Source organism: Salvelinus sp. IW2-2015, unplaced genomic scaffold (assembly GCF_002910315.2).
Source record: "Salvelinus sp. IW2-2015 unplaced genomic scaffold, ASM291031v2 Un_scaffold1654, whole genome shotgun sequence".
NCBI lineage: Eukaryota > Metazoa > Chordata > Actinopteri > Salmoniformes > Salmonidae > Salvelinus > Salvelinus sp. IW2-2015.
Genome location: NW_019943065.1, coordinates 136,807 through 149,517, shown reverse-complemented (window position 1 = coordinate 149,517; position 12,711 = coordinate 136,807). Strand labels below are relative to the sequence as shown.

Here is a 12,711-nt window from a genome sequence, read left to right as displayed (position 1 = left end):
ACACACATCACATCTGCTGCTTCCAGTCTCTTATTATTATTGTAAAATAATGCACAATTTGAACACTTTTCCAGCCAATTCTCCCTTCCCCCAAAACACGTGTAAATRTTTGACTATAAATTGTTCCTTCCTGTATTATACTTGAAAGGCTGGTAATGGCTCACATCAACACCATCATCCCAGAAACCCTGGACCCATTTCAATTCGTACCGCCCGAAACAGATCCACAGACGATGCAATCTCTATTGCACTCCACACTGCCTTCACCCACCTGGACAAAAGGTGCACCTATGTGAGAATGCTGTTCATTGACTACAGCTCAGCSTTCAACACCATAGTGCCCTCAAAGCTCATCACTAAGCTAAGGACCCTGGGACTGAACACCTCCCTCCTGCAACTGGATCCTGGACTTCCTGACGGGCCACCCCCAGGTGGTAAGGGTAGGTAACAACAYATCCACCACGCTGATCCTCAACACGGGGGCCCCTCAGGGGCATGTGCTTAGTCCCCTCCTGTACTCCCTGTTCACCAACAACTGCGTGGCCAAACACGACTCCAACACCGTCATTAAGTTTGCTGACGACACCAAGTTGCTTGGCCTGATCACCGTCGATGATGAGGCAGCMTMTAGGGAGGACGTCAGAGACCTGGCCGTGTGGTGCCAGGACAACAACCTCTCCCTCAACGTCAGCAGGACAAAKGAGCTCATTGTGGACTACAGGAAATGGAGAGGCGAGCACRCCCCCATYCACATCGACAAGGCTGTAGTGGATTTGGGTCGAGAGCTTCAAGTTCCTCGGTGTTCACATCACTAAGGAATTAACATGCTCCACACACACCAACACAGTCGTGAAGAGGGCATGTCAGCGCCTCTTYCCCCTCAGGAGGCTGTAAAAACTTGCCATGTGCCCTCAGATCCTCAAAGAGTTATACAGCTGCACCATCGAGAGCATCTTGACTGGCTGGATCACCACTTGGTACGGCAACTGCAAGGCGCTACAGAGGGTGGTRACAAAGCCCAGTACATCACTGTGGCCGAGCTCCTTGCCATCCGAGACCTCTACACCAGGCGGTGTCAGAGGAAGGCCCCCAAAAAAGTGTCAAAGACTCCAGGCACCCAAGTCATAGACTGTTCTCTCTGCTACCGCATGGCAAGCGGTACCAGTGCCCCAAGTCTGAAAACAACAGGACCCTGAACAGCTTTTACTCCCCAAGCCATAAGACTACTAAACAATACTGCTACATAGCTAATCAAATGGCTACCCGAACTACCTGCACTAACTCTCTTGCACTGACTCTATACACACACACACTGGACTCTACTCAACACACTCACACATACTGACACTGACATCCCAACACAAGCATACTGACGCCACACACCAACACACACACTTACACACACATTCACACACCAAATACGCTGCTGTTACTGTCTATTATCTAKCTTGTTGTCTAGTCACTTTACCCCTACCTACAGTATACTGCTGCTACTGTCTATTATCTATCCTTTACCCCTACCTACAGTATACTGCTGTTACTGTCTATTATCTATCATTTACCCCTACMTACAGTGTCTACGAAAGTATTCAGACCCCTTGACTTTTTCAAAAAAAAATAGGTTACAGGCTTATTCTATAATTTCTGAAATTGTTTTTTTTCCTAATCAATCTGAACACAATACCCCATAATGACAAAGCAAAAACAGGTTTTTATTTTAAAAAAATAGCTAATTTATTACAAATAAAAAAACTTAAATATCACATTTGTATAAGTATTCAGACCCTTAGTACTTTGTTGAAGCACCTTTGGCAGCGATTACAGCCTTGAGACTTTTTGGGTACGACGCTACAAGCTTGGCACACCKGTATTTGGGGAGTTTCTCCCATTCTTCTCTGCAGATCCTCTCAAGCTCTGTCAGGTTGGATGGGGAGCATTGCTGCACAGCTATTGATCGGCTATGAAAAGCCAACTGACATTTACTCCTGAGGTGCTGACACGTTGCACCCTCGACAACCACTGTGATTATTATTATTTGACTATGCTGGTCATCTATGAACATTTGAACATAACATCTTGTTATAATCTCCACCCGGCACAGCCAGAAGAGGACTGGCCACCCCTCATAGCCTGGTTCCTCTCTAGGTTTCTTCCTACGTTCTTGCCTTTCTAGGGAGTTTTTCCTAGCCACCGTGCTTCTACACCTGCATTGTTTGGGGTTTTAGGCTGGGTTTCTGTACAGCACTTTGTGACATCGGCTGATGTAAGAAGGGCTTTATAAATACATTTGATTGATTGATTTTCAGGTCTCTCCAGAGATGCTTGATCGGGTTAATTTCCGGTCTCTGGCTTGGCCACTCAGGGACATTCAGAGACTTGTCCTGAAGCCACTCCTGCGTTATCTTGGCTGTGTGCTTAGGGTCGTTGTCACGTTCCTGACCTTATTTCCTTTGTTTAGTCTTTGTTTAGTTGGTCAGGACGTGAGCTGGGTGGGTATATTCTATGTTATGTGTTTCATTGGTTTAGGGTTGTCTAATTGGCCTGATATGGTTCTCAATCAGAGGCAGGTGTTTTACGTTGTCTCTGATTGGGAACCATATTAAGGTAGGCTGTTCTCACTGTTTGTTTGTGGGTGATTGTTCCTGTTCGTGCGTTATTTGTGTTWTATATATTCTCAAGTTCAGGACTGTAGCGTCGTTGGGTTTYGTTTTGTTTATTGTTTTGTTCGTCTTAAAAAAAGTATTCAAATAAATATGGATACATACCACGCTGCGATTTGGTCCTCCTCTCCTTCAACCAACGACGAGAGTCGTTACAGTCGTTGTTCTGTTGGAAGGTGAACCTTCACCCCAGTCTGAGGTCCTGAGCGCTCCAAAGCAAGTTTTCACCAAGGATCTCTCTTTACTTTGCTCTGTTCATCTTTCCCTCGATCCTGACTAGTCTCCCAGTCCCTGCCACTGAAAAACATCCCCACAGTATGATTCTGCCACCACCGTGCTTCACCGTAGGGATGGTGCCAGGTTTCCTCCAAACATAATGCTCGGCATTCAGGCCAAAGAGTTCAATCTTGGTTTCATCAGACCAGAGAATATTTTTTATCATGGTCTGAGAGTCCTTTAGGTCCCTTTTGGCAAACTCCAAGTGGGCTGTCATGTGCCTTTTACTGAGGAGTGGCTTCTGTTGTCACGCCCTGACCTTAGAGGGCCTTTTTTATGTCTCTATTTGGTTTGGTCAGGGTGTGATTTGGGTGGGCATTCTATGTCCTTTATTTCTATGATTTGGTTTTCTATGTTTTGGCCGGTTGTGGTTCTCAATCAGGGACAGCTGTCTATCGTTGTCTCTGATTGAGAACCATACTTAGGCAGCCCTTTCCCACCTGTGATAATGGGTAGTTGACTTGTGTTAGTGGCACTATAGCCCTCGGAAACTTCACGGTCGTTTATTTTGTTTCTTGTTTTGTTGGCGTCATTCCATAATAAAGGAAAATGTACGCTTACCACGCTGCACTTTGGTCTTCCTTCAACCACGGACGTGACATCTGTCTGGCCACTCTACCATAAAGACCTGATTGGTGGAGAGATGGTTGTCCTTCTGGAAGGTTCTCCCATCTCCACAGAGAAACTCTGGAGCTCTGTCAGAGAGTTATTCTATACACCCTATGGGCTCTAGTGAAAAGTAGTGCACTATATAGGGAATAGGGTGCCATAGGGCTCTGGTCAAAAGTAGTGCACTATATAGGGAATAGGGTTCCATAGGGCTCTGGTCAAAAGTAGTGCACTATATAGACCCCACACATAATCATACATTTCTAAAAACCTATTTTCACTTTGTCATTATGGGGAATTGTGATGTCATTATGGGGTATTGTGATGTCATAATGGGGTATTGTGATGTCATAATGGGGTATTGTGTGTAGATTGATGAGGATCTTTTTTCTCCATCCATTTTAGAATAAGGCTGTAATGTAAGAAAATGTGGAAAAGTCAAGGGGTCTGAATACTTTCTGAAAGCACTGTATATATGTTCAAAGCTACCTCAATTATCGCGCACCCCTGCACATCGACTCGGTGCTTGTATTTTCTACTCYCTTTATATAGACTTGGTACTTTCTACTTCCTGTATATAGACGTGGTACTTTCTACTTCCTGTATATAGACATGGTACTTTCTACTTCCTGTATATAGACATGGGTACTTTCTACTCCCTGTATAATAGCATGGTACTTTCTACTTCCTGTATATAGCCATGGTACTTTCTACTCCTGTAGATAAACATGGTACTTTCTACTCCTGTAGGGCTTGTAATGTCTCTTTAAGATAAGCATTTCACGGTCATCAGAAAGAAAGGAGGACCAAGGCACTCTTCATATAAATCATTAAAATATCTTTATTTGTATGGCATGTTCAATGAAAAGAAGTTTAAAAACTCTAACGGCGTTTCGGCTGCATGGGCCTTCGTCAGGGAGTACAGGTCTACACATGTTGTATTAGGCGTACAGGTCTACACATGTTGTATTAGGCGTATGTAAGAATACACTTTTTGATTTGATTTGTATTTAGCCATGTTACTTTTATTTGTTATTATTATTCGTTATTCACTGTGTATTTATTCCTCATGTCACTATATTAATTGTTTATGTATTTAAAAAAATATATCTTTATTTTTGGAAAAGGACCATAAGTCAGCATTTAGTCTACACCTTATGTGACAAATAGCATTTAGTCTACACCTGTATGTGACAAATAGCATTTAGTCTACACCTGTAGGTGACAAATAGCATTTAGTCTACACCTGTATGTGACAAATAGATTTAGTCTACACCTGTATGTGACAAATAGCATTTAGTCTACACCTGTAGTGACAAATGCATTTAGTCTACACCTGTAGGTGCAAATAGCATTAGTCTACACCTGTAGGTGACAAATAGCATTTAGTCTACACCTGTATGTGACAAATAGCATTTAGTCTACACCTGTAGGTGACAAATAGCATTTAGTCTACACCTGTATGTGACAAAAAGCATTTAGTCTACACCTTATGTTGACAAATAGCATATATATATAATTGATTTTATACTTGTGCTCAAATTTGTATTATTTTACTCTATTTATATAAAAAATGTTCTATTCTACTGAGCCATTTACTTTAAGTTCCTCGTCTTATATTTTATATGTTCTTATTGTTTAGTTGTTGAGAAGGAACCTGCAAGTAAACATTCAGTTGGATGGTGTGTACTGTGTGTATACTGTAAATACGACTAATAAAACTTGAAACTTGATGAATGCTGGACATAAAGTCTGTTTTCAGAGAATGATGTCGTGGGTACTATCTGCTGGTGTTGGCAATGGAACGAGGGCTACAAAAGGTCTCTCTCTGTTCTCTCTCTCTCTGTTCTCGCTCTCTCTGTTCTCTCTCTCTCTCGCTCTCTCTCTATCTCTCTCTGTTCTCTCTCTCTCCCACTGTTCTCTCTCCATCTCAGTTCTCTCTCACTCTCTCTATCTGTTCTCTCTCTCTCGCTCTCTCTGGTCTCTCTCTATATCGCTCTGTTCTCTCTCTATCTCAGTTCTCTCTCTAGCTCTCTCTCTATCTGTTCTCTCTCTCTCTGTTCTCTCTCTCCATCTCAGTTCTCTCTCTCTCTCTCTCACTATCTGTTCTCTCTCTTTCTGTTCTGTCTCTCTCTCTCGGTTCTCTCTCTCTCTGTTCTCTCTTTCTCACACTCTCTCTCTCTCTCGCTCTCCTTAGGGCTTTCTGAAAGACTGTCCCAGCGGCAACCTGAACGTGGAGGAGTTCAAGAAGATCTACGCCAACTTCTTCCCGTACGGAGATGCCTCCAAGTTCGCCGAGCACGTCTTCCGAACGTTCGACACCAACAACGACGGAACCATCGACTTCCGGGAGTTCATCATCGCGCTGAGTGTCACGTCACGGGGAAAGCTGGAGCAGAAACTGAAGTGGGCCTTCAGCATGTATGACCTGGATGGGAATGGGTACATCAGCCGTGATGAGATGTTGGAGATCGTACAGGTGAGACATGGGATTTGTAGTCCTGGTGGAGGTCGTACAGGTGAGGAGGTCCACTTCAGTTTCTGCTCCAGCTTGCCCAGCTCGTTTAAGTAAGCAATGCTCAAGCTTGCCCAGCTCGTTTTAGTAACCAATGTTTCTCATTTAAATGTGGTTAAATACTTCCTCCTGGTTCCTCTCTAGGTTTCTTCCTAGGTTCCTGCCTTCTAGGTAGTTGCTCTTAGCCACCGTGCTTCTTCCTCTGCATTGCTTGATCTTTGGGGTTTTAGGCCGGGTTTCTGTACAGTGTTTTGTGACAACAGCTGATGTGAAAAGGGATTCATAAATTACATTTGAAATTGATTGATTGATGAATAGACACACCAGTCATGATGAAGGGATGGAGATCCTACAGGACAATGAAGGGATGGAGATCCTACAGGACAATAGACACACCAGTCACGATGAAGGGATGGAGATCCTACAGGACAATAGACACACTAGTCATGATGAAGGGATGGAGATCCTACAGGACAATAGACACACCAGTCATAATGAAGGGATGGAGATCCTACAGGACAATAGACACACCAGTTATAGTGAAGGGATGGAGATCCTACAGGACAATAGACCCACCAGTCATGATGAAGGGATGGAGATCCTACAGGATAAACAGAGAAAACAGTTTGGGTTTTTTTTGTGGCTGAAATTGTTTAGCACTAAGATGGCAAATGTAACAGAGGTGAACTGTTCATTGCTAGCTTAGCCAACTGTAGCATTGTGTTGTCTCTACGAGCTGTACTAGCTGGGAATCCTGAACTACTTTTATGGACTTTTAGAGTCCTGGCTGCATCCCAAATGGCACCCTAGTCCCTATATAGTGCACTACTTTTGACCAGAGCCCTATGGCACCCTATTCCCTATATAGTGCACTACTTTTCACTAGAGCTCATAGGGTGACAGACCCCACACATAATCAAGGACCCCCACACCCCCCCCCCAGCCACGAGCTGTTCACTCCCTTACTGTCGGCCAGATGGTAAGGGAGAAAACAACTCGTACTTTTAAGTAGTAGATGTCCTGGATGGGTGACAGCACGGTCCCAGTGATGTACTTGGCCGTCATCACCACCCGGTCTATGTGTCATTGGCCAGATTATCACGAGAAAAAAAAAAGAAAAAAAAGTAACTTTCCTAAAATAAGCCTTTTTTAAACCTGGGTGATTCCAGCTTTGTATTTAGATAGAAAATAAAGTAGAATCTTGCAAGGAAGTGAGAGTGTTAACAGAATTATGTTTTCAACCCTCTGCCGTATGGCGTGAGACTAGTAGTGTCCCTCTTACTCTGAGAATTACCCGTCATTGACCATTTGGACATCCCGAAAATATACGGTACAAGAGTAAAGCTTCATATGTTTGTATTATAAACTGTGTGTTTCGAATCCTAAATGCTGATTGGCTGAGAGCAGTGGTTTATGAGACAATATACCACGGGTGTGTGACAAAAACATATTGTTAATGCTCTAATTACGTTGGTAACCAGTTTATAATAGCAATAAGGCACCTCTGGGGTTTGTGGTATCTGGCCAATATACCATGGCTAAGGACTATCCAGGCACTCCGCATCACCTCGTACCTAAGAACAGCCCTTAGCCGTGGTATATTGGCCATATACCACACCCCTTCAGGCCATATTGCTTAAATATACTACTATCCTACTGTATTAAAACCTTTAACCTTAAAATGAACCCAAAAGCATGTCAACAACTAGTTTAACAGCTGCAACCACGGTAAACGTAATCTGTTTATTGTACACTATCGGTCAAACGTTTTAAAGGGTTTTTCTTTATTTTTACTATTTTCTACATTGTAGAATAATAGTGAAGAAATTAAAACTATAAAATAACACATATGGAATCATGTAGTAACCAAAAAAGTGTTAAAACAAATCTAAATATATTTTATGTTGGAGATTCTTCTAAGTAGCCACCCTTTCTTTGCCTTGATGACAGCTTTGTACATTCTTGTTGTGATGTCTTCACTAATATTCTACAATGTATTAAAATAGTAAAAATTAAGAAAAACCCTTGAATGAGTAGGTGTTCTAGAACTTTTGACCAGTAGTGTATGACTATCAAACTGTACTGAAAGCTTTAACCTTAACGAACCTCATCGCTTGATCCGTTTAACTACATCCATTATCTTACTGCTACAACTGTATTAAAAGCTTTAACCTTAACGAACCTCATCGCTTGATCGGTTTAACTACATCCATTGTCTTACTGCTACAACTGTATTAAAAGCTTTAACCTTAACGAACCTCATCGCTTGATCGGTTTAACTACATCCACTATCTTACTGCTACAACTGTATTAAAAGCTTTAACCTTAACGAACCTCATCGCTTGATCCGTTTAACTACATCCATTATCTTACTGCTACAACTGTATTAAACAGCTTAACGCCTCTCTAGTGTATGTGAGACGGTAGCGTCCCACCTCGTCAACAGCCAATGAAACTGCAGGGCGCCAAATTCAAAAACAACAGAAATCCCATAATTTAAATTCCTCAAGCATACAAGTTTTTTTACACCATTTTAAAGATACACTTGTTGTAAATCCAGCCAAAGTGTCCGATTTCAAAAGAGGTTTTACGACGAAAGCACACCAAACGATTATGTTAGGTATGAGCCAAGTCACAGAAAAAGACAGCCATTTTTCCAGCTAAAGAGAGCAGTAAACAAAAGCAGAAATAGAGATTAAATTAATCACTAACCTTTGATGATCTTCATCAGATGACACTCATAGGACTTCATGTACACAATACATGTATTTTTTGTTCGGTAAAGTTATCATATTTATATCCAAAAATCTGAGTTTAGGCAAGACGCTACTTGTATCACTTGTATCACTGTATCACAAATGCAGAGCGCCAAATTAATATTAATTACTATGAAAATTAACTATAAAATCAAACTTTCATTAAATCACACCCGAAAGATACCAAATTAAAGCTACACTGGTTGTGAATCCAGCCGACATGTCAGAATTCAAATAGGCTTTTCGGCGAAAGCATACGATGCTATATCTGAGTATAGCACAATAGTAAACAAAGGGAGAGAAGCATATTTCAAGCCTGCAGGCGCGACACAAAAGCAGAGATAAAAAATATAATTCATGCCTTACCTTTGACGAGCTTCTGTTGTTGGCACTCCAATATGTCCCATAAACATCACACATGGTCCTTTTGATAGATTAATTCCGTCGATATATTACCAAAATGTCCATTTATTTGGCGCGTTTGATCCAGAAAAACACCGGTCCCAACTTGCTCAAACGTGACGACAAAATATCTCAAAGGTTACCTGTAACTTTGCCAAAAAATTTCAAAACTACTTTGTAATATAACTTTTAGGTATTTTTTAACGTTAATAATCGATGAAATTGAAGACGGGATGATCTGTGTTCAATACAGGATTAAAACTAAATGTAGCATGCCTTTTGGACATGCACTTCAATCAAACACGACACCTGGAGTGACTCGACTTCAAGATGGMCGTATTTCTTCATTACACAAAGGAATAACCTCAACCTATTTCTCARGACTGTTGACATCCAGTGGAAGCCGTAGGAACTGCAAGCAATTCGCTTAGAAATCTGGTTTCCCAATGAAATATCATTGAAAAGACAGTGACCTCAAAAAAAGAAATCTGAATAGTTTGTCCTCTGGGTTTCTTCTGCTAAATAAGTTATGTTATACTCACAGACATGATGCAAACAGTTTTAGAAACTTGAGAGTGTTTTCTATCCAAATCTACTAATAATATGCATATCTTATCTCCTGGGGATGAGTAGCTGGCAGTTGAATTTGGGTATGCTTTTCATCCAAACGTGAAAATGCTGCCCCCTACCCTAGAGAAGTTAACCTTAAGGAACCTCATCGCTTGATCGGTTTAACTACATCYACCATCTTACTGCTACAACTGTACTAAAAACGTTCACCTCAAACCATCCCTGTGTAAGGGATTAGGACTAATGCTGTCATATGGTAAAACATCTGGACAAACAATGCAAAGGATTCTCAGATTGACAGATAGAAGTGAGGAAGTCTGCCCCCTAGTGGGGAGATTTATTGCTGCACAATCCAATAGAAGGAACGGCTGACAGTTGCATAGTTTGCTGTCAGCATGGTTGTTAGAGATGCTAGTGATAATTAAGAGATGCTAGTGTCAAGTGGTGGAAAGTGACAGATTCTTAGGATCTAGGTTGAGCAGGCAGAGTGAAGTAGAGACCAAACACAACAGGAACAGGGTCAGCAATTAATACAGAATTTGGGTATGGTTAGTCATTCTTCAGCTGGCTCAGGGAACATTTTACACACCATTTAAAATGACACTAACGGAACAATCAAAGGAGCTAAAAAGGCATGGGAAGTTGTTTCCGAACAGGAAGGCAGGCATCCATATTGCCTCCCTCATCCATCCATTTTCCCCCATCCATTTTCCCCAAATGCTCCCCAGAAACAACCCACGCCTCTGAACTGCAGCCCCTCATGTGGGTGGCCACACCTCAAATAGAGAGAAACACAACAAAATAAACAACTAATTTGTCAATTGAACCAATGACATTTCTGTCTTGATTGTAGCCGACTGGGCACAGACRTCAATTCAAAAGTCTATTCTGCATTGGTTCAACTTCATTTAATTGAAATGACGTATAAATAACATTGATTCAATCCAGTGTGTGTCCAATGGGAAGGCGATTAGCCACACCTGTGACATCAGCATTGTTTCGTTAGCTGGCCAGTAAAGAGGTTACGTAGGGTTGGTCATGAATATTTTGGGGCGGGAATTACAGTGTTGTGTGTTTTTTTCAAGTTTTTGTTGTAACTGGGAAGTCTTTACCAGTTTAGCTGAGGAGACAGTTACAAGAGAGAGTGAGGAAGAGACAGATTGGGGTACATAGATATAGGGAAAGTTTGAGAAAGAGAATGAGAACGGGTGCAGAGAATATATGGTTCTGTATTGTACTGAGAGCAGTATGGTTGCAAGCGCTGTGTGCTCCAGGATTAGTGAGTTAAATTTAACCAGGGTTTATCCCTGAGTATGCAGAATACTGGGATTATCCCCTGGCTCACTGAGGTTCTGCTCTGCTGAATGAGAGGAGGAGAGACGGAGGAGAGGAGAGGGAGGGGAGAGGCCCTCTCTCCTCCTCCTCCCTACCTCTCTCTCCCTCTCCCACCTACCATCCTCTCACTAGACTCTCCTCCCTCTCTCTTTTTCGTCTCCAACCTCCATCCTCTCCCATACCTCCCTCCTCACCCTACCTCTCTCCTCTCTCCCTCCCTCTCCCTACCTACCTCCCTCTCCCTACCTCCTCCCTCTCCTACCTCTCTCACCTCTCTCTTTCCCTCTCCCTACCTCCCTCCCTCTCCTACCTCTCTCCCTTCTCTCATTTCCCTCTTCCCTACTCTCTCCCTCTCTCCCTCCTCCCTCCCTCTCCCTACCTATTCTCCCTCTCCCTCCTCTCTTCCCTCTCTCTTCCTCTCCCTACCTCTCCCTCCCTCTCCTCCTATCCCTCTCCTTACCTCTCTCCCTCTCTTTTCCTCTCCCTACTACCTCCCTCTCCCTACCTACCTCCATCTCCTCCTCCTCTCTCCCTCTCTCTTTTCCCTCTCCCTACCCTCCCTCCCTCTCTCCCTCTCTCTCCTCCCTACTCCCCCCTCTCCCTATCTACCTCTATCCCTCTCCTACCTCCCTCCCTCTCCCTCCCTCTCTCCTCTCCCTTTCCCCTCTCCCTACCTCCCTCCCTCTCTCCCTCTCTCCCTCCCTACCTACCCCCCTCTCCTATCTCCTCTGTCCTCCCCTACCTCTCCCTCTCCTTGTACCTCTCTCCATCCCTCCGCCCTCCCTCTCCATCTCCCTACCTACCTTCCTCTCCCTACCCTCTCCCTCTCTTATCTCCCTCTCCTATCCTCATCCCTCTCCCTACCTCCTCCCCTCTCCCTACCTCTCTCCTCCCTACTCCCTCTCCCTACTCTCCCTCTCATCTCCTCTACCTACCTTCCTCTCCCTACCCCTCTCCCTCTCTTTCTCCCTCTCCCTACCTCCATCCTCTCCTACCTACCTCCCTTTCCCTCTCTTTCTCCCTCTCCTACTCTTCACCCTCGTCCCTTCTTACTTGCTCCTCCCTCTCTCCTCAGGCCATTTATAAGATGGTGTCATCTGTGATGAAGATGCCGGAGGATGAGGCCACGCCGGAGAAGAGAACAGACAAGATTTCAGACAGATGGACCTCAATAATGATGGTGAGAGAGGGAGGGGAAAGGGATGGGGGAGAATTGGGTGGGATCCTGTCATGTTACAGTTTTGAGAGTGTCTGAGCAGTTTTGTGTGAGTATTTTCAATTCTTCCCCTTTACTCTCTTTCTATTCTGTTCTCCTATCGCTTTCTCTTCCCCTCTCTGTTCCCCTTTTAACATTCCCCTCCCTGTATTGTTTTTCCTTTCCTCTCTCTCTCTCTCTCTCTCTCTCCACCCATCTCCCTCTCCCCTTTTCTCTCTATCTCTCTTTCTCCATCTCCCCCTTTCACCTCTCTCTCTCTCTCTCTCTCTCTCTTTCTCTCACACATCCTCTTTCCCTTTTCTCTCCACCCCCCCCCCAGGTAAACTGTCACTGGAAGAGTTCATTAAAGGTGCCAAAAGTGATCCCTACTAC

The 12,711-nt window shown here is 43.4% G+C and overlaps 1 protein-coding gene across 1 annotated transcript in view; it reads left to right on the top strand.

Annotated features, from left to right (window-relative positions):
• Positions 1 to 12,711, top strand: part of LOC112071597 (hippocalcin-like protein 1) — a 22,531-nt gene that overhangs the window by 3,065 nt on the left and 6,755 nt on the right. Inside the window, 4 exon segments of the mRNA XM_070439450.1 lie at positions 5,743 to 6,024; positions 12,199 to 12,271; positions 12,274 to 12,303; positions 12,659 to 12,697. Of these exon segments, the coding sequence (XP_070295551.1) occupies positions 5,743 to 6,024; positions 12,199 to 12,271; positions 12,274 to 12,303; positions 12,659 to 12,697 (424 nt within the window).